This window comes from Ictalurus punctatus, chromosome 3, assembly GCF_001660625.3.
Source record: "Ictalurus punctatus breed USDA103 chromosome 3, Coco_2.0, whole genome shotgun sequence".
Lineage (NCBI taxonomy): Eukaryota > Metazoa > Chordata > Actinopteri > Siluriformes > Ictaluridae > Ictalurus > Ictalurus punctatus.
This window is the reverse complement of record NC_030418.2, coordinates 18,562,007-18,586,969: the sequence shown is the minus strand read 5'-3', so window position 1 is coordinate 18,586,969 and position 24,963 is coordinate 18,562,007. Positions and strand designations below refer to the sequence as shown.

General features: G+C 38.3%; 1 protein-coding gene across 1 annotated transcript; it reads left to right on the top strand.

Annotated features, from left to right (window-relative positions):
• Window positions 1-857: 857 nt before the first annotated feature.
• On the top strand, window positions 858-24,492 carry slc25a28 (solute carrier family 25 member 28). Its single transcript, XM_017464187.3, has 4 exons — window positions 858-1,389; window positions 19,051-19,279; window positions 21,387-21,443; window positions 22,778-24,492. Exons 1-4 carry the CDS (start codon window positions 1,051-1,053, stop codon window positions 23,314-23,316), a joined length of 1,164 nt encoding a protein of 387 aa, XP_017319676.1. The 5' UTR covers window positions 858-1,050; the 3' UTR covers window positions 23,317-24,492.
• The last annotated feature ends 471 nt before the right edge of the window (window positions 24,493-24,963 follow it).

The following is a 24,963-nucleotide window of genomic DNA, read 5'->3' as shown; positions in this document are numbered from 1 at the left end:
CATCCATCCATCCATCTTCTACCACCTTCTCCTTCTTCAGGGTCGCGGGGGAACCTGGAGCCAATCCCAGGGAGCATCGGGCACAAGGCGGGGTACATCCTGGACATGGTGCGTCCATCGCAGGGCACCAGAGGAAACCAGAGTATCCGGAGGAAACCCCCGCAGCATGGGGAGAATATGCAAACTCCGCACACACATGGCCCCGGCGGGAATCGAACCCCAGACCCTGGAGGTGTGAGACGAACATGCTAACCACTAATAGCTTTTCATATCTATTTAATATTAAGTAGCTTTTTTGCGATTTAATTATTTATATGATCTTATTTTATAAGAAAACGTGCCAACTTAGGGGTGAGGTTATAAAATTTTTTTTATGAATATAATATTTTGCATAAATAAAAAATATTAACATAGTAACATTTTACTTTCACAATATAAGATAATATATTTAAGAGTAAATGAGTAATTAATCCCTGATCAATTAAATGTATGACAGGCTAAATGTTTACAAAAAGGCTATGAAATGTTGCATGTTTAAAAAATCTCATCAATATGTAATGACTGAGTAACGTGTTTACAGGGTACACAGTATGAAGAAGGATAAAATGTATTTCTTTGGCCTTGTTAGTAACAAAGAATTGAAAAGGTAACATCCAGACTCTTTCACAGTATATATGGTTAATGTGTGTATTAAAAATAAATAAATAAATAAATAAATAAATGGCCCGGGATCATACTTGTCATCTTTTGCTAGGTTTTCACATATCTGTAGACCAGCAGTCGCGGACGTTTTTTGATTGACACCGTTTTCATCCAATCACAGAGCAGAACCGTAGCTGAGGAAGTGGTACTTCCGCCCGCGGCCTGTACGTCCTGTCATCCCGCGCTGCGCACTTCACCACGCGTGGGTTACAGTTTGTCCTTTCCAGCCTAGGCATGGACGTGTCCGGAGTGTAAACATCTGGACAGTAGGGAGTAAAGCCGACGGATGTTTTTCGAATAATACCTGCTAACATTTTGTGAACCAGAGGACTGTGTGTCTGGTTGCAAATGGAAGCCGATGGTTTGGTTCGCAGGAGGCGGATGAGCGCGGAGCCGCCCGGTGGAGATGGCGCGGTTGCAGGAGCTTCCGCCGGCGCAGAAGTGCGTTGGTTCGGTGGCAGGATCTGGGCTCTATCCGAGGGCATAATGGGCACTCTGTCCCCGCGAATAGGAAGCGAGTCGGAACTTAACACGGTGCAGTTGCATGGGTCCCAGGAAGTGACCGAGATTTCGGAACCGGATTACGAAGGTCTGCCTCAAGGAGCTTCAACCAGCACGTACATGTTAGCCGGGGCCGTGGCGGGGATCATGGAGCACTGTCTTATGTTTCCCATCGACTGTGTGAAGGTGAGTTAGCGATTAGCTTCCATCAGTCAACCAAGTTAGAACTGCTATGTTTAAGTTCTTCGAGTTATGCGGGCATGCCGTGTCTAGCTAGATGGGTGAAACTTATTCTGTCAGCTAAGTGACTATCTTTACTAGTCACTTCTTAATTTGAAACATTTGTTTTTATCACTAGATATATTTAGCTTCTTCACGAGAAACACGTGAAAGTTATAAAGTTAACCTTGGCCTGACATTCGCACAAGCAGTGTTTAATTTTAATTTCTGCCTGTATCTGCTCAGAGTTGCACAAACCAACCTTTAACACCGAGAGCAGTGTTATCTAATTTTGCTACTAACTTCTACTATAGTTCAAGCCTCCTCTGCTGTGCTAGCTGGAAAATCACCTTGGTGGTATATAGTTATAGATATTATGTTAAATATGTAATAAGTTCCCCTTTGCTAGTACGATAATTGTTGCGTTTTTGTTTAAGGTGTAGTTGTTTCGTTGTGAAACTGTGCTTTAGTTTGCTCTGGCAGCTCTACAGAGTTAGCGCTCACACAAGGTCACACAAGCTTGGGCTCAGGTAGGTCACAGCATGCACGATACCACATGCCCCATTTTCGATATTATACCGATATCAGAGCTCGGACCACGTGCACTGCTCGAAATTTATTCTGACAGTAGGTTCTGTGCTACTCTGTACACTTTTTGCCACGTCATGTGGAACATCACAGGTGTGTTATGGAGTTGTGCACCATGTTCATGTGCAAAGTCAGCGTCAAGTCTGTCAGCATCACATCTTCACAGCATAAAGTGTACCAGTGAATTGGATGCTCCTTCATTCAACTTTCATTTTTATTTCATGACATCTAGAGGGTCTGGCTGTACTAGAGTTAAGTGATCAAAAAAAAATATATATATATATATATTACTTATACACACAACTACAGCGTGTCCCAAAAGTCTCCATACCTCCATACACAGGGGACTATGTTTGTCAACACCATATGTGTGTCTTCGTCAGTGGATGTTGATGGATGTCTGCTACTCGGTCGGTCTGCAACACTTCCAGTCTTTTTGTATTTGTTAATAAGTTTGGCAGGAGTGTCGTGTGTGTGTGTGATGTGCTTGCCATGTTTCCTGTTAAAGTTCATTGCAGCCTTGTGACTGCTTCCAGATGCAGCCATGAAAATGATTTCAGTAAAGGCTACCTGGGGGGGAAAAAAATGTCACGAAAACCGATACTTCGGTACCAACATTCTTAAAACGTGACGGTACTTGTTTTTCTGCAGTAGAGTGGGTAACGATGGTACTGAGGTTGCAATTCTTCCGGAACTGAAGGGGGCAGCAAATACGCGCAAGTGTTTTAGTCGGTCCACAAGTGGTGAAGAAGAAAAACAACAACTACAAGCACATGGGAGGGGGAACTACAGACTCCACTCGTTGAGAGGAAATGTGGTATGGAATATGAAAAACTACACATTGGAGGTGGATGGCAACAAACATATATAATTGATGCTTTGAAGCCGATCTGCAACCGATGCTATCGTTCATTTCAAACAAAGCAAGGAAACGCCTGGAATTTGGCGAAGCACCTGAAAGATGGGTCCTATATTTTGTTTGTTTGAGGCAGCTATATAGATTAATATATAGCAATAATTAGATTACTGCTATCCATGTAAACGTAGTCTACGTTTACATGGATAGCAGTAATCTAATTATTGACCTTATTCTGAGTAAGACATTAGTTGCTTTTAGAATATTCCTTTCATGTTCCTGTTTTACATGTTATAGAACATAGTTCGATTAATAGCACAAATCATTACGTCAACGCGCCACGCCGTCTGACGTTCCCTCCAGAATTTCACGTATCAACATAGTTTTCTTTGTTATGGTACCATATACAGTTTTGGGTGTTTTTATTTAAAAAATTTTTACGAACGCTTCAAGTGCGATTAATAATTTGTCATGCTGTACATGCAAATAGACGACTGCTTGAAGCCATGGGCTGCATCCCAAACCGTGTACTTACCTACTATATAGTAGCCGAGATACATGTATTTTGTATACTATAGGCCTATAATAGGTAAGTACGTGGTTTCGGATGCAGCCGTGCTCTCTTGTTTGCTGTAAAACGGTTGAACTCTGCCGTGTGTGATCATGTCCTGTTGCAAAATGCGGTGAAAACTCTCACACGATGTTAATGTGATTAAGGTGTTTACATGTCTGTAATACACGTCGATAATGTGACTAAAACAGGATAGGATTAAGGCAGTGGTTTTCAAAGTGCCGGCCGCAGCCCCCTTGGGGGCCGCCAGGGGGCCTCAACAATTTGGTGTGAAAAATAAATGCATGTTTTCTCTTTCTCACTCTCAGACAACCAGATACACACACACACACACACACACACACACACACACACACAATCAATTCCTAATGTAATGTAAAGCTGTAAGGTGTAATTATTAATTAAAAAAAGGGGGGGGTACATTCAGAAGTCTGTGTTTTTCATGTGTTTTAAAGACATCTTGCAAAAGGGGGGCCTCGGTCAAATTTTAATGCTATTTGTGGGGCTTTGCCCTAGAAAAGTTTGGGAACCCCTGGGTTAAGGTAATTAAAAATTGCTGTTTACATGGTAGTTTCCTAATCAGAGTATTGTCTTAATCGGGTTAATATTGGATTATTTTTGTCCATGTAAACGTACTGATTTTTTGATAACTAAAACACCCCCCGCCCTCCCCTTCTCTCTCTCTCTCTCTCTCTCTCTCTCTCTCTCTCTCTCTCTCTCTCTGCCAGTGTCAGCCAGAGGAGGATGTCCTCTAGGAGAATTTTTACATTTATTTTTTAATTTTATTTTTATACCACACCGTGGTATCGACTTTGGGATGGAGTATCATGTACTTTTGGTGGTATCTGTACTGACTACTAGATTTTTGGTATCGTGACATCCCATATATATATATATATATATATATATATATATATATATATATATATATATATATATATATATATATATATATATATATATATATATATATATATATATATATATATATATATATATATATATATATAATTTTATTTATGAAGGTACTGACATCATTTTGATGGCTGCATCTGGAAGCTGTCACAAGGCTGTAAAGTAAATTTGACAAGTTTTGGAGGATATTTTGCTAAAAATTGTTAATTTCAACTATGTATGGGGCCTTTTGGGCACCATGTTTATCCGATATCTTCTTTTAAAATATACATCACAATATTTAAGTCCCATCAAGTTGGCCTGCTAACAGAGTGGAAAATCTGTAGAGTTCTCTAATCTGATCGCCCAGATGATGTTGAGCAATTTTCTGTTTTCATGGTGGCTCTGAGAGTAGTGGCTAAATCACAGGTTTATATTAATGCGCTTCTGATAACTCTCAGTAACTTTTTGAAGCTTTTTTTTCAGGTAGATGCTTATTTAACATTAATGAAAGAGGTGTTTTGGAACTGTCCTTTATCATTTTCCACTAAAGGAAAGTTTTCAGGATGGAGGGTTTTGTGCTTTACATATTCTTGGTAACATGACAAACTGCTAAGTCTGTATCTTTACTCTAAAGAGGACGTGAGGGAACAACTGTTTATAGCTGTTAAAATGTATGTGACAACAGGAACACGGATGTTTCACAACAAGGTAACTGTAAACAGATAAGACGTAAGACAAACATTAGGCCTGGGACAAATAAAGTCTACCACCAGAAAAAGAAAAAAATCCCTTCTCCTTGTTCACTCATGTAGTGTATATAGTTATGTTTAAATCAATGCACGTCACGAGAATGCAACTCATATTGATGCTGTAACTATAGCATATGTGCCACTCGTTCAGAATCCATGATCGCACGCATGATCCAGTGGATGGTAGGATAAAACAAAGGCAGCCTGAGTAAACACAAAATACAGATTTTAAATAATAATGTTATTTATTTACGCAAAAAAGTTATCCAGTACCAACTGGGGCTGTGTGAAAATGTATTTGCCATTATCTCCAAGTGGAAAAAACTCTGTGTGGTAGTAAACCTTCTCAGAAATGGCCGACCTTCCAAAATTCCAAAAGTACAACATCAAAGGACCTACAGGCCTCTCTTGCATCAATAAAGGTCAGTGTTCATGACTCCACTATCAGTAACATACTGGGCAAAAATGACATCCATGGAAGAGTGTTGAGGTGAAAACCACTGCTAACCCAGAAGAACATTAAGGTTCGTCTGAATTTTGCCAAAGCACACCTTGATGATCCTCAAACCTTTTGGGACAGTGTACTGTGGATTGATGAATCAAATGTGGAACTGTTTGGAAGATGGGGGTCCCCTTACATTTGGCAAAGACCAACCACAGAATTCCACAAAAAGAACATCATACCTACAGTCAAGCATGGTGGTGGAGGTGTGATGGTGTGAGGATGCTTTGCTGCTTCAGGGCCTGGGAAACTTGCAATAATTGAGGGAAACATGGTATTCTGCTCTCTACCAGAAAATCCTAAAGAATGTCTGGTCTTCATTCTGTAAGGTGTAACTCAAGTGCAATTGGTTTATGGTGTTTGATAACTGTATTTTGAAGATCTTAAGCTATTTAATGAGATTCACACAAAAACAGAAGAAAGTAGGATGAGGACAAATACTTTTTCACAGCACTGAATATTATGTTGGCTTTCACTTTTTAGCTTAGTCTACTGGTTTGTGGTCATGGGAGTCCTCCCTGTCCTGCACAGTTTAGTGTTTTCCCTGCTCTGAACACATTTAATTCAAACAATCAGGTAATTAACATTGCTTTCAGGTTATATTGGAGCATGTAAGACACTAAAGCCACTTTTCCACTGCACAGTACGACTCGACTCCGCTCGGCTCGCTTTACTTTTTCTGAGCTTTCTTTTCCACTGCAGTTTAGTGCCACCTCAATGTTTCTTCTTCCACTTGCCTTCACTCTGGAATAATGTTGTATTATCGAAGCCCTGTACAGATACAACTTCAGGCCGTATTACAAATTGAAAAATCCTTTCCTGTTCACTGAACATGGACCCTATTAAGGATGTAAAATAATGGCGTTCTGGAACCTACGTAGTGCTCGGTATGACTGTTAGAATCAGCCACGACAGGAGTGACTTTGATAAATGCCTGTTTGGAAATCGGTAACAAGCGAGATGTAAAAATCTAGGACAGAAACCTTTATTGTAATTTTATCTGTAATGAGATAAATGATGCATTATTTTCAATTAATAGAATATTACCATTTGCAAAGTATGTATTAAATGACACATTTATTCAGGCAAAATACAGAACTTGTTAAGGATAATTCTTACTCCCTCAGCCACCTTGGTGCAGTGGTGGCTTGGTGGTTAAGGCTCAGGTTTACTGACTGGAAGGTTGGGGGTTCAAGACCCAGCACTGCCAAGAGCAAGGCCCTTAACCCTCTCTGCTCCAGGGGCGCTGTATCATAGCTGACCCTGCACTCTGACCCCAACTTCCAAACATGCTGGGGTATGCAAAGAAAAGAAATTCAAAGTGCACATGTATATGTGACTAATAAAGGCTCATTACTCAGTGTGTGGCTCACGTTTAGTATCGGCTCGGCTCGCTTGGAACTTTGACCAAGGTGGTACTAAAAAGTAGGGATGCCCCGAAATGAAAATTCTTGGCCGAAACCGAATATAATGAAAAACTTGGCCGAATACCGAACAAGTTTTTCCATTAATTTTGCCATTTTTTTTCACCATTGCACAAATTAAATAGTCAAAATGTGCTTTTTACTATTTTGTCTTGCTTTTCAAAGAAAAAAAATCAATTACAAAATCTACAATTTCAGAATATTTATTTAACCCTGAACTTTTTTTTTCATTCCAGCAGGCGTAGGCTACCAACAAGGGGCAATATAACTTTAAATAAATAAATGAGTAAAATAAAAATATTTTGATGTGGTCATCTTTGAGCCCCCCTTGAATAGCCTATATTAGGCCTTTAACTGAATGCTGAAAGAATGTAACACTCTGTAGCCTACAACAAAAAAAGTGCATTGACAAGAGTGCAAAAAATGGTTCTATTCGGTTATATATGGCTGATTATATTGGGGATATATACCACTCGCGTCCCTGTACACCTCGTGGAGTATTATCGTAGATATAGTATAGTTAGATACGTTGTTAATGTTATGTTCCTTGATAGATTTAGTTAGTTTAAACTATGGATTAGTTAATTTAGTCCCTGCTGGTTTTTCCGCTCCCAGTCCATAGTACTAGTTCATGTTTCTTGTTTCGTGTTTTGACCCTGTTTTCTGTGACCACGACGTTGATTCCTGCTTTGCCCCGTTTATGCCTGTTTGCTGATTGCCCGACACTTTTTCCTGTCTTGACTACGTTTTTTGGATCACAATTTGGATTTGTCTGCCTGCCCTTACATAAATGCGTCTTTACCTGCTTCCGTACTCTACTCCCTTACATCTCGCGACGTGACCGAATACTCCGGAACGGAAACAAAACAAACGCACGTGTCCACAGTAAACACTGTCATGGTTGTCAACATCCGAAGAGCATGTAGTTCGTGCACACAGCTCGTGCATGCGCATGCCCCCTCATCTCTACGAGCGCGCTGCCGGAAGTGGAGGTCGTGACATTCGTGCGTCTCACTCTGGTTGCTAGGCTATTTGGTTGTGTCATCAAACACGTCATTGTTCAGTCAAATTTATTCGGCCTTTTCACTTACAATTTCGGTTGCCCAACATTCGGTGCATTCCTAGTAAAAAGAGTACCAGATACTGTCCACGGTGGAAAGTCCACAAAAAGCATGCAGAGTCGAGTTGAGCCGTGCCATAAAATGTGCAGTCAGAATATGACACGGGGCAGCATACTGGAGCTTTGACTTGCTTGGTGTGCTAGCTATTAATTGCAATGTGATTAGTCTATGACTGCTTTGCAAAATTGCTATGGTATGAGAGGAATAAATCAATTTGGGATATGTTGTTATAAGACAATAATCAATGTCCACCTCCACCTTGTGTTGGGGCCACATGTTGTCTTTTATTCCTTCCAATCAATGATGTTTTTTTGTGTCAGTGCTCATCTTAGTAAAAAAAAAAAAAAAAAAATGTGTACACAGTCATTTGAATCAGACAAAATATTCCTTGTCCCTGTCAGTGGATCTGGGGAGATAAACTCTTATCTGTTCATGGTAGACTATTGAATTGATAACCCTTATGCCTGAGGGATGGAAAAATGGTGTGTGTGTGAGGAACAGTGCATCTGGACTTGGCAGAATGACTTGAAGAGGTCTTATAGGACAACGCACTTTTTCATTTCATGTCATTCTCAGATGTTGATCTCTTTAGTAAAAGTATAGCTTTTGGAGAAGTCATCATTAGTTCGTGAACAGGGAGCAAAAACTCATGTCTTGAGCTGCGAAAGAAATTTCTCACTATTTAAAAAAAAAAAAGTTTAAATTAAGCGATCTTGAAATGCACAAATGTTTTTTTTTTTCACAGTCACAGAGATCCAGGTTGTCAGAAACATGAGTGTTTTATATTAAGTGCTTCAAACAAACTCGTAAGTGTATTAACATGGCTTGTCGTGTCAGATGCATGTGCTGTTTTGAGGTGTTCCAGACATGTTTTCTTCATGTTTATATCCTTATTTGTAAATGTTCACGCCAGAAATTCATGCCAGTATTTCCATTTTACATAAAGGCTCGTCCTGATAGCAAGTGAGTCTCCATTAAACTCCACTGAATAAGTGCAAGTCCACGCATGCACATCAATCAAACAGCGTGCAACAGAAAGGAAGCACAATAACTGACTAAAATATTCATTTGAATCAAATATGTTGTTTGATGCTATATTTAGAAACAAAAGTAATTGAGAGCAGTAACTGTAATGGGGTCATACCATGTAATTGTATATAAATTTAAGAAGTATCATACATTTACAGAATAAAGTAACATGTTACTGTGTTCAGATGAGAGAATGTGTTACTGCAGAACATTCAACATCTTACCAGTTAACACTGTTTCTACTTTTTTTAAGCATTTTTAAGTGATTTAACTTCTGCTTTAAAGCTTTTTTGTTTTCAAACTGTTAATAATATATAATATAAAAATAATGTAATGTTAATATTTTTTAAAATCCTTTGCACAATGTATAGTCCACATATATACACACAAATACGTTTCATAGCCTTCAATTTGCATAATGTTTGAAGGACAACATTGGGCAGAATGTGAAATAACATGTATTTTGGAAAAAATACCGAAAAAAGGGCCTTTTAATCCAACAAATCGATTAATCGAAGAAATAATCGACAGATTAATTGATTGTCAAAATAATTGTTAGTTGCAGTTCTAGTTGTTTATCAGGACAACTTGACTATACAAGACTTCACTAATATCTCTACGGCTGTTCCCTACAGAGGCTTGGGGGGATTTAGTTACAAAAGGTCGAGAACCTCTGCCATAACCCCATGTATCCTAACAAGGTTCCCAGGGCATTTTGGAAGAACAGCCATATCATCACAGATCCTTCACATACTTAAGCATGGGGATTAGGTCCTTTTGGGTAACCTGCTTTTTACACCTCATTATAATCATTGTGTTCAGTAACCACTTTATCCTCCTTTAACACCAACCAACCAAGTAGTTTGGTGGCATGGAGGTAGGGCTGCACAATTAATCGAATATCGATCGCGATTATGATTTTGACTACCCACAATTGAATGAACATGATCAACTGCGATATTAGCATTTAAAGTTCATCTTCCGCTAATAGAAAACTCTGCTGCAGATCAAATCAAGCGCTTCCTACACTTACAACCAATCACCTTAGAGCGGCGAAGGGATGACGTCATTTTGTAGTACCAAAACCCCGAAACTGAGTTAGCATTTTAGCCCTCGAGCTGCCTGCTTCACTTCGAGCTCCAGCTCTTTGCACGAGGAGAAATCATGACATTAACATGATGCTAAATGGCACTACAGAGGTTGACAGGGACATTAAACGTCATCACGCTGAACGGGAAAAGGCTTTGCAGATAAAGTCAGGGCTCTGCAGTGTGACCATTTTACTCACATTTGTGACTGAAAAGTATTTTGTGTGACTGTGAATAAATATTTAGGCACACCAGTGCGAGTGACCTGTTTGGAATTGTATAATACAATCGGGATAAAAACTACAACTCCAAAATGCGTCTACAATGAGCAACAGTTACTTTCACACTGCTGCATCTCCTCAGTCAACCGAACAAGTGTGGAAATACTGCAAAGAAGCCATTATGATGACAAGTAACTCTATACATCATCTGCTTCAACTTCCTTATCTCACAAACCGCCATCTTTTTTTGATCTCGCAAAATGACCTGAACTTAAACCTGCTCGTGTAGACATAGCGGCTTCGGGTGGAGTAAATTCATAATAATGCTAATGCTGCAAGGTGGGTTTAATTCAAACTTCTTTATTTAAAAATTCCTCACCAATCATAATCAAGACTAGCAACTGTTCAGTATGTAAACATACAGTACGCTGCTGCTCTCCATTCACTAACTCTAATTCACTTCACAGTTGCCAGATATCACTAGAAAAGTCATTTCCAGTTTCCATGTTTTGATTAAATCCCCCCCAAAACACAATATTATCTGCAGAGATGGCAATACTGTACTGGGGAACCCATCTAAAACTGATAAACAAACAAAAATAAAACTATTAAATCATTTAATATAAAAAAAGATATTATAATAAATTCATAAAATGTAAATAAAATGGGAAATGAAATAATGTTTAATTACTATGGGTTTCATTTAATATCAATTTGACATAAAGCTTAGTAAGCCATTTCCTTAAAATGCTATTAGCCTTTTTCCTAATATGGATCATTTTTGTGTTAGCCTACTTTTAATTAGGACTATTTATTGTTAAGATATTTAAAAATAAATATTTTATGCTTGTTTATTTATCAATTAACCAACAGTATTTCTCATTGCTATTATTTTACTCAATTAACAGTGACCATGAGCAGAGAGCTTTCATTTAACTGTTTATGACCTCCTGATTAAAGTTTAAACAAAAAAAGATTAGTATCTAGATCGGTATCAACTGTAAAAATCCTGATCGGAGCATCCCTAATGAACACCATTAAACTAAAGCACTTTGCATCTGATGGGTAAATAAACTCACCCAATCACATCCTATGAGATTATTCAGATATATACACAGAGCGGTTCGAGAACTGACTCCAGCCCAGAACCATGACAGTGGAAAATGGCTAATAGTGTAGCTTTAAATATATTTAAGAGGAGCAGACTTCAAACAATGAACATTGACGTTTATTGTATTTGTTTACAAGGTAGAACAGGTTAATGTTTGTTTTTTTACATACAGTCTGCAAAATTAACTGAAAATATTAAATTTAGTTTATCAGAAGTTAAATTAAGTTGTCATGCCTCACACTATGATCCTAAATTCTGTCATAATTGACCAGCTCAAGTTTTTTCATGCCTACTTGCGTGTTATATTGTGGCATGGGAAAACTTAATAAATGTGAAAGTGCAATAAAAATATGTTGACACTAAAATCAATTAATAATCGTGATAAATAATCGAGATCTCAATATTGATCAAAAATAATCAAAAATTATCATTTTGGCCATAATCGTGCAGCCCTACATGGAGGTGGCATTTTATTATAGATTTCAAGTTTTGGTGACTACCAAAATACTACAACAATAATTCTTGGAGCAATTTGTGCCTTGCTATGCATGCCCCTTATTATGCATGGGGCAAATTGCACTTGAATTCCCCTCCAGGCTAGTTCAATACAGCTCCTGTTTTAAAATGCTTAATTCTTGCTCTACAGTGGATATGGGCATTTTCAGCTATGTAGAGTTTTCTTCATAGACATTTTTATCATTTAATTTGTGTAATCTTCCCCATAATGATGAATAACTAAGGGTATTTGGCTTATCGGCTCCTTCTCCTTGTATGCAGTCTCCTTTTATGACTGAACCTGCTGATGGTGTACATGACCAAAAAGTATGCCTTTGGGTCTCATCATCTATCAAAACACAATGCTAGTTGTAGTTCTGATACTCGGTCAAGTTCAGGAGCTGTATTTTCTGAAGTGCTGAAAGGAAGGCCTTCTTTCTTGCAACACGAGTTTGTTGTTATGAAGGTGGCAAGTGGCCATTTTGAAACTAGACAACCACAAGCATCGACTAACCTGTGCCATTCTTCTCCTTCACCATCCTCCTCCTGTTTCTTTCCAACTGTTTCTAACATTTGAATATTTATGACTATAATTTCTTCCAAAATTATTTATACTATACTATTACTCTGTATAAAAACTTATAAGATTTGTGCAGCAGCCATTTGCCATATGTGTTGAAATGTCTAGTTCCATGGTAATGGAAGACAAAGCGATATGACGTGCATCCTTGAATTTATATCCCTGGGAAACAGGATGTGGTAAAAGGCAAGTCCCAGTTCCTGCAGACTGAGAGCATATTGTTCTTGTTGTTGGTCTTCTTCATAATAATAATAATTATTATTATTATTATTATTATTATTATTATTATTATAATTATAATAATAATTATAATAATATTTGTTGTAGTTCTGATGACAAAGGTTTTTTTTTTTTTTATTACAAAGAGTTTCTCCAAATGTTTGAGTAGAAAATTTTACATATTCTGTATAATGTTTATTTGATCTCATATTGATTTCACAAAATGGATTCATAAATATAATGCATTTTTTATTGGATGAAATGTATTTTGCTGCTTAATTGTATACCTGGGCGCAACACCAAAGTATCACATATTCCAAAGACTGAACATTACAAATAACTACATTGAATAGCAGACCTTTTCTAGGCTTGCAGTGCCCTCCACTAATATTGGCACCCTTGGTAAATATGACCAAAGAAGGTTGTGAAAAATTATAATAAATATAAATTTTAATTTATTATAAATATGGGGTAACATAGGCCAAATTCCCTTGGTCATTCATAACAATGGGTAAGACCAAGGCATATAGCTATACTGTACAGCAAAAGATTGTTGAGCTTCACAAAATGGGAAATGTCTGTAAGAAAATAGCACAAGCATTCGAAAATGCCCATTTCCACATTCAAGGCAATAATTAAGAAGTTCCAGTCAACTGGAAATGTTATGAATCAACCTGGAATTGGATGTGTCTATATTGCAAGTCACTTTGGATAAAAGCATCTGCTAAATGAATAAATGTAAATGTGTTGTCTCAACGCACTGTGAAGAGAATGGTTCAAGTGGCTAGAAAATCTCTTAAGGATCACAGCTGGCGAAATTCAGAAGTTAGTTGCTTCTTGGGGTCAGAAAGTCTCCAAAACTACAATCTGAAGTCACCTACTTCACCAGCATCTTCAGTTGGCCAGACACTACTGGAATTTCACATGGAATCGGGTACTATGGTCAGATGAAACCAAAATAGAGCTTTTTGTCAATAAACAATTGAATGGAAAAGTACCTCATGTCCACGCTTAAATATGGTGGTGGCGGCTCTTTAATGTTTTAGGACTGTTTTTCTGGCAGAGGACCTGGACATTTTGTTAGGATACATGGCATCATGGACTCTATCAAATATCAACAGATATTAAATGTAAACCTAACTGCCTCTGCCAGAAAGTTTAAAATGGGCCATGGTAGGATCTTCCAGCAGGAGAATGATCCAAAACATACATCAAAATCAATACACAAATGGTTTACTGACCACAAAATCAAAGTCCTGCCATGGCCATCCCAGTCCCTGACTTGAACCCCATAGAAAACCTGTGGTGTGAACTGAAGAGGAGAGTTTTGAAGGATCTGGAGTAATTATGTATTGGGGATTGGTCTCAGCTCCCTTTCCATGTATTTTCCAACTTCATCAGGCACTATAGGAGAAGACTCAGAGCTGTTATCTTGGCAAAGGGAGGTAGCACAAAATATTGACTAAAAGGGTGCCAATAATTGTTGCACACCTATATTTAACAAAGATATTTTTTGGACCTGTTTTGTTTGCAATTGTATGATATCCATGAGAGCAGAGTATTTTTGTGATTTTCTTGAACAAAAGATCCAAAGGTTAAACTGTAAAGACAATTTTTCACAGCCTTCTTTGCTCATATTTACAGAGGATGCCAATATTAGTATAGGACCCTGTAAATATGATCTGAAATGACTCATTTAATATTACATTGTTCTGATTAAGGTTTTATACGGTATGTATATTATGGTCAATCAAATGCATATTCTTGCAAATAAATTTATCTAATCTATGTCTCTGTATCTTCTTGTTGTTATATCAACTTTAAAGAATCTGTCATTTTGTTGGAGTTCATCAGTTCTGTCCTTTTATATTTATGGTCATTTACAATGTTATATTTCTCAGTTGACACTTTGAACCATAGTCAAGATATTTCTTTCTTGCTATTTTAAAATTGGGATGAGTCCCACATGTGCATATTGGTCAGCATTGGAGCCATGACAGACATTACTGAGGGCATTTAGAAAGCCTTACTCAGTTTTGTTAGGAACACCAAAGACATGGAGAGACGATTACACAAACATAGTCAATGGGTTTTGTTTGCAGTCCAATCAGAGGTTATCATTCAGGCTCAGGGTTTTCCAGGCAAACGCTGTCATATTAAGTTCCTTGCACATTTGCTGTTACTAATGGCTCATTAAATGAGTCAAAGCCAGTGGACTATTTAGGACGTAGGTAGAGGTGTTTTTGTGTGCTCAATGCATTTTGTAGTGACTCCTAGTTTACCAGCCATAGGGATGTAGTTAATTTGTATTTCTTGTCTATCTCATGAAGTTTCTGATAAATCTAGCCTCTTCCAGTTTGACTGCTGATTTCCTCATTTGTCTCATGTTTAGCTCTCTCTGCAGACAGAGAGTACAATGGATTCTGCTAGATCATGCCCAGACCTTAGGCCATATTGGGCGAGGTTGTGTCCTTACAGGTTCTGCATTCCACAGGGAGACTCGTTTGCATGAGAGCTAGGCTGACACGAGAACAGCACTCTACAGGACCAAGTGTTTCCACAAGACTGTGATATGCGATATGGCATGATGTGACGTTGGTATTCACAAACACAATGTGCTCATTATTGAGTCTTTCTAGTAAAACAGATTCACATGCCTGCCATGTACATATAACAAGCCTTCACACAGATGCATATTCATACCACTAAAACAGTTACAAATTTATTACTGTTCTAACAAAACCTAAGATGTTTTAGATATTTTGGTTATTATGGCATCACGGTTTCATGGTTCGTTCCCTCACAGTTGACTTTTTCAAAATATTGATTAAAATGCATTTCTGTCTTTACAAAAAAAAGTCTTTTTCTGATTGCAACATTAATTAACAAACATTTTGTAGTAATTTTCATAATTGTCAATTTTATGTATCATTTGAAGTGTATCACCTTTATTAATAGGCATTGTTTCATAGAGGATCAAATGTTTGCTTGTCCAAATATGTTAGGAAAAACCAACAATTTCCATGGGGTGTACTTATTTTTTTCATATGACTGTGTGTACAGTGCTGTGTAAAAGTATTTGCCCTATCCTGATGTCTTAAATTTTTGTGTACATCTCATACTAAATTGTTTCAGAAATGAAAACAAAATCTAACATAAAAAAGGCAACCTGAGTAAACACAAAATATAGTTTTTAAATTATGTTATTTATTGAAGCAAAAAAGTTATCCAATATCATCATGGCCTGTGGGAAAATGTAGTTACTAATTCCCCAAATCTTTGAAACTGCAATCAGCAAACCCTGTATAATCAAATTATCACTTAAATAGAAATTTTTCAACAGCATGAATTTGATAAAAGGTCTTACCCAGGAACACCCTATGCCAAAATTGAAAGAAATTCCAGAAATAATGAGGAAGAAGGTGATTGAAATACATCAGTCTGGGAAGGGTTACAAAGCTATTTAAAAGGCTCTGGGACTCCAAAGAACCACAACAAGAGCCATTATCTCCAAATGGAAAAATTCGGCACAGTAGTGAACCTTCCCAGAAGTGGCCAACCTTCCACAATTCCTCCGAGAGCACAGAAATGACTCGTCCAGGAAGTCCCAAAAGACCCACGGACATCAAAGGACGTGCAACCTTTTGGGAGAATGTTCTGTGGACTGATGAGTCAAAAGTGGAACTGTTTGGAAGACGGCTCCCATTACATCTAGTGTAAACCAAACATCGAATTCCGCAAAAAGAACATCATACCTACGGTCAAGCATGGTGGTGGCAGTGTGATCTATTCAATATTCCCTCCACCCTGATTAAATCCCCAGGTGAAGAAAAACAGCCCCAAAGTATGATGCTGCCAACACTTTTCTTCTCTGTGGGGATGGTGTTCTTTTGGTGATGTGCTGGGTTTTTTTTTTGGGGGGGGGGGGGGGGCAAATTTATCTTTTGGTATTATGACCAAAAAGTTCAACTTTGGTCTCATGAACACATTATTCCACATAGTTTTGGGAGATTGGATACTTTTTTTTATTTTGTTTGTTTATTTATTTATTTATTTATTTATTTATTTATTTATTTATTGTTAAATAAGGGCTTCCGTCTTGCCTCCCTACCCCATAACCTAGAGATATGAATATTTCAGGAGATTGTTACATGTAGAGAGCAACCAGTACTTGCCAGAAATTGCTGCAATGTTGCTGTTGGCCTCTTGGCAAGCCTCCCTGACCAGTTTTCTCCTGATCTTCTCAATTTTAGAGGGATGTCCTATTCTTAGTAGTGTCATTGTTGTGCAGTATTTTCTCCACTTTTTGATTATTGTCTTTACAATGTTGTGTAGAAAAAATTTTGTAACCCTCTCCTGATTGATATTTTTCAACAGTGAGATCTTGTACCTGCTATGTAAGCTCTTTCTGGCCCTGGCTTTTTGAGTTGGCTGTTTACCAAGATGATGTCAGAAAATCCGATAGGAACTGCTGTACTTTAATTGGGGATAATCAGTCACTTTAATCGATTGCAGGTGTATACTAATTATTTAACATGAGTTTGAATGTGATTGGTTGATTCTAAACTCTGCGTGCATGCTAATGCAACCAGGTTATTGTACATTTTTTTTATTATTATTTTTTCTCCTAAAATGATTCTTATTGTTTTTCACTTTCATTAATAGGATAAAATTTCAAAATTTAGGTAGAAAAAGTTCTGACATGATTTATCTTGGTTTAATTTTTTTTTTTTTTTACATCACAAAAAGCTGCAATTTTAACAAAGATGTGTAAACTTTTTTATATCCGCTGTATATAAGGTTTTAACACACATCTTCCAGCCAATCAAAATCGAGTATTTGGGCAGATCATGGTATAAATTTGTTTATGGCATTTGGTAGATGCCCGTATCCAGAGCAACTTACATTTATGTCATTTATACAACTGAGCAGTTGTCTGAGCCTCAAGGGCCCAGCAGTGGCAGCTTGGCAGTGCTGGGATTTGAACTCACAGCCTTCTGTTCAGTAGTCCAAAGTCTTAAGGTTTTTATATATATATATATATATATATATATATATATATATATATATATATATATATATATATATAATATTATAATATAATATAAAAAATATATAAAGACACACACGTACGTGTACGAGCATGTGTGTAAGATATTTCTTTTCATGTTCACCACCGGCTTGTGAAACCATGATGTTAGACTAGGTTATCATACTGTAAAAAGTTCAAAGTATAACACCCATAGTATATAAAATGCAAAACAACTGAAAAATCAGCACTTAATTCATTCTAAGTACATAACCCCATACCCCCTTTTTTCTTCTTCAGTAATTGCTGGGCTGCAGGTGTTGCTTGCTTTGTTGTTGTTGTTGTTGTTGTTGTTGTGTATATACAGGACACAAAATGCTCAAGGGAAAAGATGCTAAGGAAGCGGTTAGCATATAATTCCTCTGAGCATCCAGCTGCAGACTGTCTTTAATGGGATGAACCTATACAGTGCAAAGCCAAGCTTCAGTCTTGCTGCCATGTGTGTGACCTTAATGTGTTTATGAAAAGCTTAGTGGAGGGAGGGGTTTGCCAGACATGTACAGACATTTGGACCATGTTATAATGGGACAGTGTGTGTCTTCTCCAGTGCATTGTTTGATCTGTTTCATATATGTTTGCTTGTATTCGTTTTCTTTCCACGATTGATGTATGAACACAAGGTCAAGAAAATGATGGTCAGACTCTTTAGAAGCAAGTCTGTCTGCTTAGCAGGCAATTTATCAACGCCCCAGTTGTATCAAGCAGATAGTCAGCCTGATATTTCAAAACCAGGTGTATCATTAATGTTAAAATCTCCTAAAAATGGCGTGAACGATTTGTGGTTTTTCTGTGACCACTTTTATAAGCAAGGCAATTGGATCTTTTGAAAAGAGCCAGTTGAAAAGTGGGACTTCCCATACTGCCTTTAACCTGTAAGTCAGTGGGTATTTTTTGTCCCCCGACTAACCCCCCCCTTAAAACTAGTCATGCTAATGATGTGTTGGAGAATTAAGCTGATTTCACGGATTAGGAACTATTAGTCAAAGCAATTGCAAAGCTGTTAGTCTTTGGTGCAGATGTTCTCTTTGTTCTCATCAAAATGAATAGTCCTAATTTCCAATATTACTGTTTACTCTGTTGTCCTTCAGACCCGCATGCAGAGCTTGCAACCTGATCCAGCTGCCCGCTACCGTAATGTAATGGATGCTCTGTGGCGTATCATGAGGACTGAGGGCATCTGGCGGCCAATCAGAGGCCTGAATATCACAGCAGTGGGGGCAGGGCCTGCCCACGCACTCTACTTTGCCTGCTACGAGAAGCTAAAAAAGACTCTTGGCGATGTCATCTACCCAGGAGCCAACAGTCATTTGGCGAACGGTACACCTCACTTGCCACACCTCAGACCAAATAAATAATCCCAATCGGAAATGCTTCCAAATAGTAACAAGATGCTTTTCATGTAATAACAAGATTAGAGCCGTCAGGAATACTCGATTATTAGTAAAGAGAACTGTACATTTAATCCTTTTCAACATGTTTAATGTTCGCATGTTTTTATCAATTCTCCTGCATGCAGGTGTGTTCACGATGGAAGGTAACGGAGGGTGAAATGAAAAATGGAACAAAATGGAAACATTATAGCTTTTGATGAAACGATCATTTAAGCACTGTGTTTGTAATTTTCTAATTATGTGCAGTTCAACTACTTTTAAGTGAGTAACATTTGGACCTGACGCCCTGATCTGTGATAATCCTATGCACTAAAGGCAAGCCACAGCAAGCAGAAACTTTCACTCAGTCTTAATATCTTCATCTTACTATAAGAGTTTAAATCAGATTCATCTACATTTATTTACATTCAGTCTGTTTTATGTGACGCTTCCTTCTTGTGTAATGAGTAACAGCTACTTTAGTAGTTTTTTAACTAGATATTTTCTTGTGCTTAATCAAGTAGATATTTGGGTGGGAACATTTTGACTCGAGTATTTTTTTTTTTCTTTGTAATAGTACTTTTACTTGAGTAACTTTTTGATACTCTAACCAGCTCTAGCAATATGTCAGTGTTCTGTTGAAAATACAAAAGTTTTTTTTATAACATTGCAACATTAAGGCCTACATTTTGTTTTCATTAATGGATGATTTTAACTTAACTTCGCTATAACGATCAGTCAAATTATATAAAAGTTATATTAAACTGAGATTAGAAATTGTTTTTTTTTTTTTTTTTTTTTCTTCTTTCTCACTTTCAGTAAGAAACAGTAACGCTACAGATACAGTAGTACTTAGATTCAGGAAAGCTGTGCATTATATATAGTGTGTGTATGTATTCGCATATGTGTGTGTGTGTGTGTGCGTGTATATATGTGTGTGTGTGTGTATGTATATATATATATATATATATATATATATATATATATATATATATATATATAAAAATTAGTAATTGTTGGGAACTTATATGTATTTATCAAGGAAAAACAAATGTTACGTCTGTACAAGTAGGTTTTAAGGTGCCATATTATATCGACTACTCGATTCTTATTCAAAGGAAATGTTAGGTGATAGTCACAGCACAAAACAAATGCCTTCCTCATGATAATGCGATGTGTTCTAGTTATAATGAGATGTCATGTAATAATGAGATTCTGGATGGGGAAAAGGCACAACTGTTTAAACCATGACGTGTTTATTAAATATACCGCTCTACTGTATCAGTTATATGCCCGTCAACCTCTATCATATCCACACTCTTATTACTGTTTTTCATTACGTGATCTGAATTAATTCTATATTGTATATGACAGAAAGAGGCATCCGAAGCTCTTAGAGCAACATTGGTTAACACAGCAGAACTGATGCTTGGTGTTGCTTTGCCTTTTCTCTTTTTCTCTTTCTCTTTATGCCTAGGTGAGGGGCAGAGTGGGTGAGTAGTCTCTGGAATGCTCATCAGATTAAAATTCCCTGCAGCATCAAAGGGGAAGACCTTTTGGTTGTTTCAGAAGGAGCGACTATGCTTTGTGTGGATAAACCTGTTATTTTATACCACCTTATTGCGAAGTTTATCAAGTAATGTTTCTTTCTAATATTTGTATTAAGATCCACTTATTGCAGTTCATCATCTATTATTATTTTACTTCAAAGCGGTTACATTTTGTTAAACAGAAGGTATTTGTGTGTGTATGAAATTGCTGTGTAATATTCTAGCATCATTTTCTAAGGCAGATGAGTTACTGACTTAAAGGAAGTTTGTGTGATGATCTGGTAAAGACTGTAAATTGGAGTAATTGAGAACAGAAGTTCCGTTCTCTCCCGTGATACAGTCACACTCCTAATAACGCACTCTTCCAAATCAGCTGAGGCTCTTTGTGGCTGCCTTTATTTAGAGGCCTGCATGGATCTGATCGCTAAATGTGTCTCCGATTCCTCTCCGCTCTGTCTCCTACTTGTCTCCTTGATGCTCACCGTTAAGAATTTATTTTGGCAGGAGCTGCAGGATGCGTGGCCACACTGCTTCACGATGTCGCCATGAACCCAGCTGAAGGTACGTACTGTTGATGCTTGTTCTCGAATGCCCACATTCACATCTGATTAGTCTAGTACAGGAGTCTCTAATCTTATCCACAAGGGTCCCATAGCTGCAGGCTTTTATACTAGACAAACAGGAGCCATGCCTAATAGTTGCTTGAAGACGAAGATAATGGTGGACGATATGACCCGTCTTATGGCGATTCCTGAAGGCATTTCTCTGGTGCACGATATGTATCTTGCTCTCAAACTAAGAATAAATAAATAAAAACAGTAGTGTGGCACTTAAAAAGCTGTTTGATAATGCGTGATTTAATGTCTACAAAATAACTTTATTTTTTGTATTTAAGAATATAATTTTTATTCATGAAAAAAAAAATTTACATCGGAAAAGGGAAAAATACCATTTTGAAGTTTAAGAACAAAATTTGAGCAAAAAATTAGCTGCTTCTGGTCAGTTTCAAATTATGAAAAAAATAAATGTAATTAGACTATCACAGTAGACACTGTATCACAAAGTGTATTATGATATGATTTATTAAGACATCTACATTATATCCTCATATTGCCTAGGACTAGACCAAGATTAGTTTATGAAAGGAGTGGTGGTGGTTTTTGTTGAACAATCCCCCCTCCCCCCCATCCAGACATACCTGAGACACTAGTTGAGGTGTAAGTGCTTGGTTGGAATATAAAACCTGCAGCAGGGGTTCTTTGCAGATAAGATTGGAGATCCCTGTTCTAGTCTATAAGATCAATAGAGTAGTTCCTATGTGCCTTGCATTTCTAACCAGTAGGTGGCATCAAAGGGTTGTGTGATTGCCTGGCAACATGAGGAGTAAATCTGGGAAAAGGTCTGTAGGCTCATAAAAGACTTGTAAAGGGACGTCCTGTGGGAGAACGTAGCCTTCACTTAATTAACAGCTGCACTGACCTAGAATGATCTGGTCTGTGGCTTGAGTTTGACAGCAGTGCTCATGTGCTGGCATTACTCCAGTTCAGGCTTACACATCCAGGTGGCAGTACACACCTGTTCTGCTGCCTTGAACCACACATGCAGCATTAGCTCTTCCGTTCTCAGTAACGGCCTCGACTGTGCTGAAAAGACTACTTTATTTGATCCGTTTATGTCCGGATGGAACAGGCCACAGTGTATAATCAGTCTACACATTCCTCTTTTGATAGCAATACTGTATTTCAGTCATGACCTTTATATTTTGACTGGGTGTCTGTTAGCTGCTTAATGCTCGCTCTCTCTCTCTCGCTCTCTCTCTCTCTCGCTCTCTCTCTCTCTCTCTCTCTCTCTCTCTCTTTTTTTCTCTTTCTGTGCCGGTTCCTGTGGCTCTTCAGTGGTGAAGCAAAGGATGCAGATGTACAACTCGCCGTATCGGAGTGTGCTGGAGTGCATACGCTGTGTTTGGCGACATGAAGGTCCCGGGGCATTTTACCGCAGCTATACCACACAACTCACCATGAACGTGCCGTTCCAGGCACTGCACTTCATCACCTACGAGTACCTCCAGGAGATTCTCAACCCCCCCAGACTGTACAACCCCTCATCTCATATGATTTCGGGAGCTCTAGCTGGGGCGGTGGCTGCTGCTGCCACCACGCCACTGGATGTGTGTAAGACTCTACTAAACACACAGGAGACGCTGGCACTGCACTCAGTGAGCCCCGGCCGAGCACACATCTCAGGCCTGGCCCATGCCTTCAGGACAGTATACAGGCTGGGCGGCCTGCCTGCCTACTTCAAAGGTGTGCAGGCTCGAGTCATCTACCAGATGCCCTCTACAGCCATCAGCTGGTCTGTTTATGAATTCTTCAAGTACATCATCACCAAGCATCAGCTCGAGCGCCTGAGGATGCAGAGGGACGGAGAGAAGTAGGCGCTCACTCAATCATTGTCTAACCCTGCCCTTGATCAGCAACTCCCCTGGCCTTGATGTTCTCTCTCTCGCTGTCTCTCCTGTTTGCTGTATCACCACTGAGGCATTCATGCTGCAGAGAGACGGAGGGAAGAAGCCGCTCACACGCACACTCATCTGGGCTTGCTCAGAAGATACCCTGGACTCCCCTCCTTTTCTGTCCTCTTTTTCTCCCGCGATATCTCCATCACTACACCACCAGCCATGGCTCCATATTGCACAGGGACGGACTGGTTGGACATCAGAACCAATATTTATACCCACAGTTGCATTGCACTAGCATTTCTGGCAGCCCAAATGTGATTACCCTTGATCCCACCAGAGGGCATTAGAAGCCTCTATTAAGATAAATGAAAAAAGTTGCTACTGAGAGGAAGGTCTTTGAAATTCAATGATATAGAATAGAAATCTGCGTAATGTAGCCTTCTCTAAGCAAAGATATAGTAATGTACTTGAGGAAAATATATTTTTGAAAATTCAGCACAGATTACAATTTTAACAAAAATGAAAGCATTTAGACCAAATAACATACAGTATGAAAGATGAATAGAGGTCAGAGATAGAACAAAATTATACAATTGACTTTTCATAAGAATTGGATTTGCTTACATAAGCTTAAGTCATTTTTAGATCTAAAGTATATTCTGAAAGAATCCTGGGACCCCTAAATTACCATCATAGGTTTTGAGTCTACCAAGCGTTTGAGAAAACAGCTGGGGAATAAATGCATTTGAGAAGAATTGCTATTTCCTTCTGATCTTTATAATGTTACTGCATTATCTGTAAGCTGCATGGGAAGCAATAACAGTGTTTAGTAATTGGAATATTGTTCTAATTTCTCCAACTGTTCTTACTTGCACTGATTAAAATCGAAGGCCATTTAAAAGATCTAATTGTGGTTACGGTAATATGCATTTACTGTAATCTGAGTAGTTGTAGGCAGAATGTAATGGCCTCTGTGAAACATCATGGTTGGTTTTTGACTGAAGTCTATTTCATTGCCCCCCTGTGTTGCTTGACTACGCCTTAATGTTAATAAGTTACGGAGTTGGTCCTTTTGGCATTTGTCTACGCTCTACCCTGTACCCAGCTTTCAATAAAGTAGCAGTGCTGTGACTACTGCCTGCTTAACATGGAGTGATTTTTGACTTTTCTGTCTTAGTGAGTTTGTAAAAATTCACTTTCTCTGATACAGCTAAATAAATTTGCATTTATTTGAAACAGTGATTAAATATAAATTAATGCCACAAAAGAGTGGAAGCATGTGTGTCTGATGGTATTGTGACCGCTTCCACCTCTCATGTCCATGGTATGTGCATTTCAGCTGCAGCAACTCTGAGCCACAAGAGTTGAAAGGGAGCTCTGTTGGTGGTATGTCCAATGTTTGGGTTAAATCACAGGTGCAGACATGGCCTTTGACCATATGTGTCCTGACTCGAGGCAAGGTTGTGTGTCAGTTGAGCTTTCACTTTACCTGCCTCCTCAATCCTGTTGAGCAGTTGCCCCAGAAGGACTTAAATTGGAAGAGAAACGAAACAACAGATAAGGAATGGGTAGAAACCCGAAGCTCAGACCAGCTGAACGTGAACTTGACTGGCAGGATCATGG

Coding starts and splice junctions, on each gene's coding strand:
- slc25a28 (XM_017464187.3), top strand. CDS start 1,051: ATGGAAGCCGATGGTTTGGTTCGCAGGAGGCGGATGAGCGCGGAGCCG. Junction 1,390..19,050: donor TTCCCATCGACTGTGTGAAG/GTGAGTTAGCGA, acceptor GTTGTCCTTCAG/ACCCGCATGCAGAGCTTGCA. Junction 19,280..21,386: donor CAACAGTCATTTGGCGAACG/GTACACCTCACT, acceptor TTATTTTGGCAG/GAGCTGCAGGATGCGTGGCC.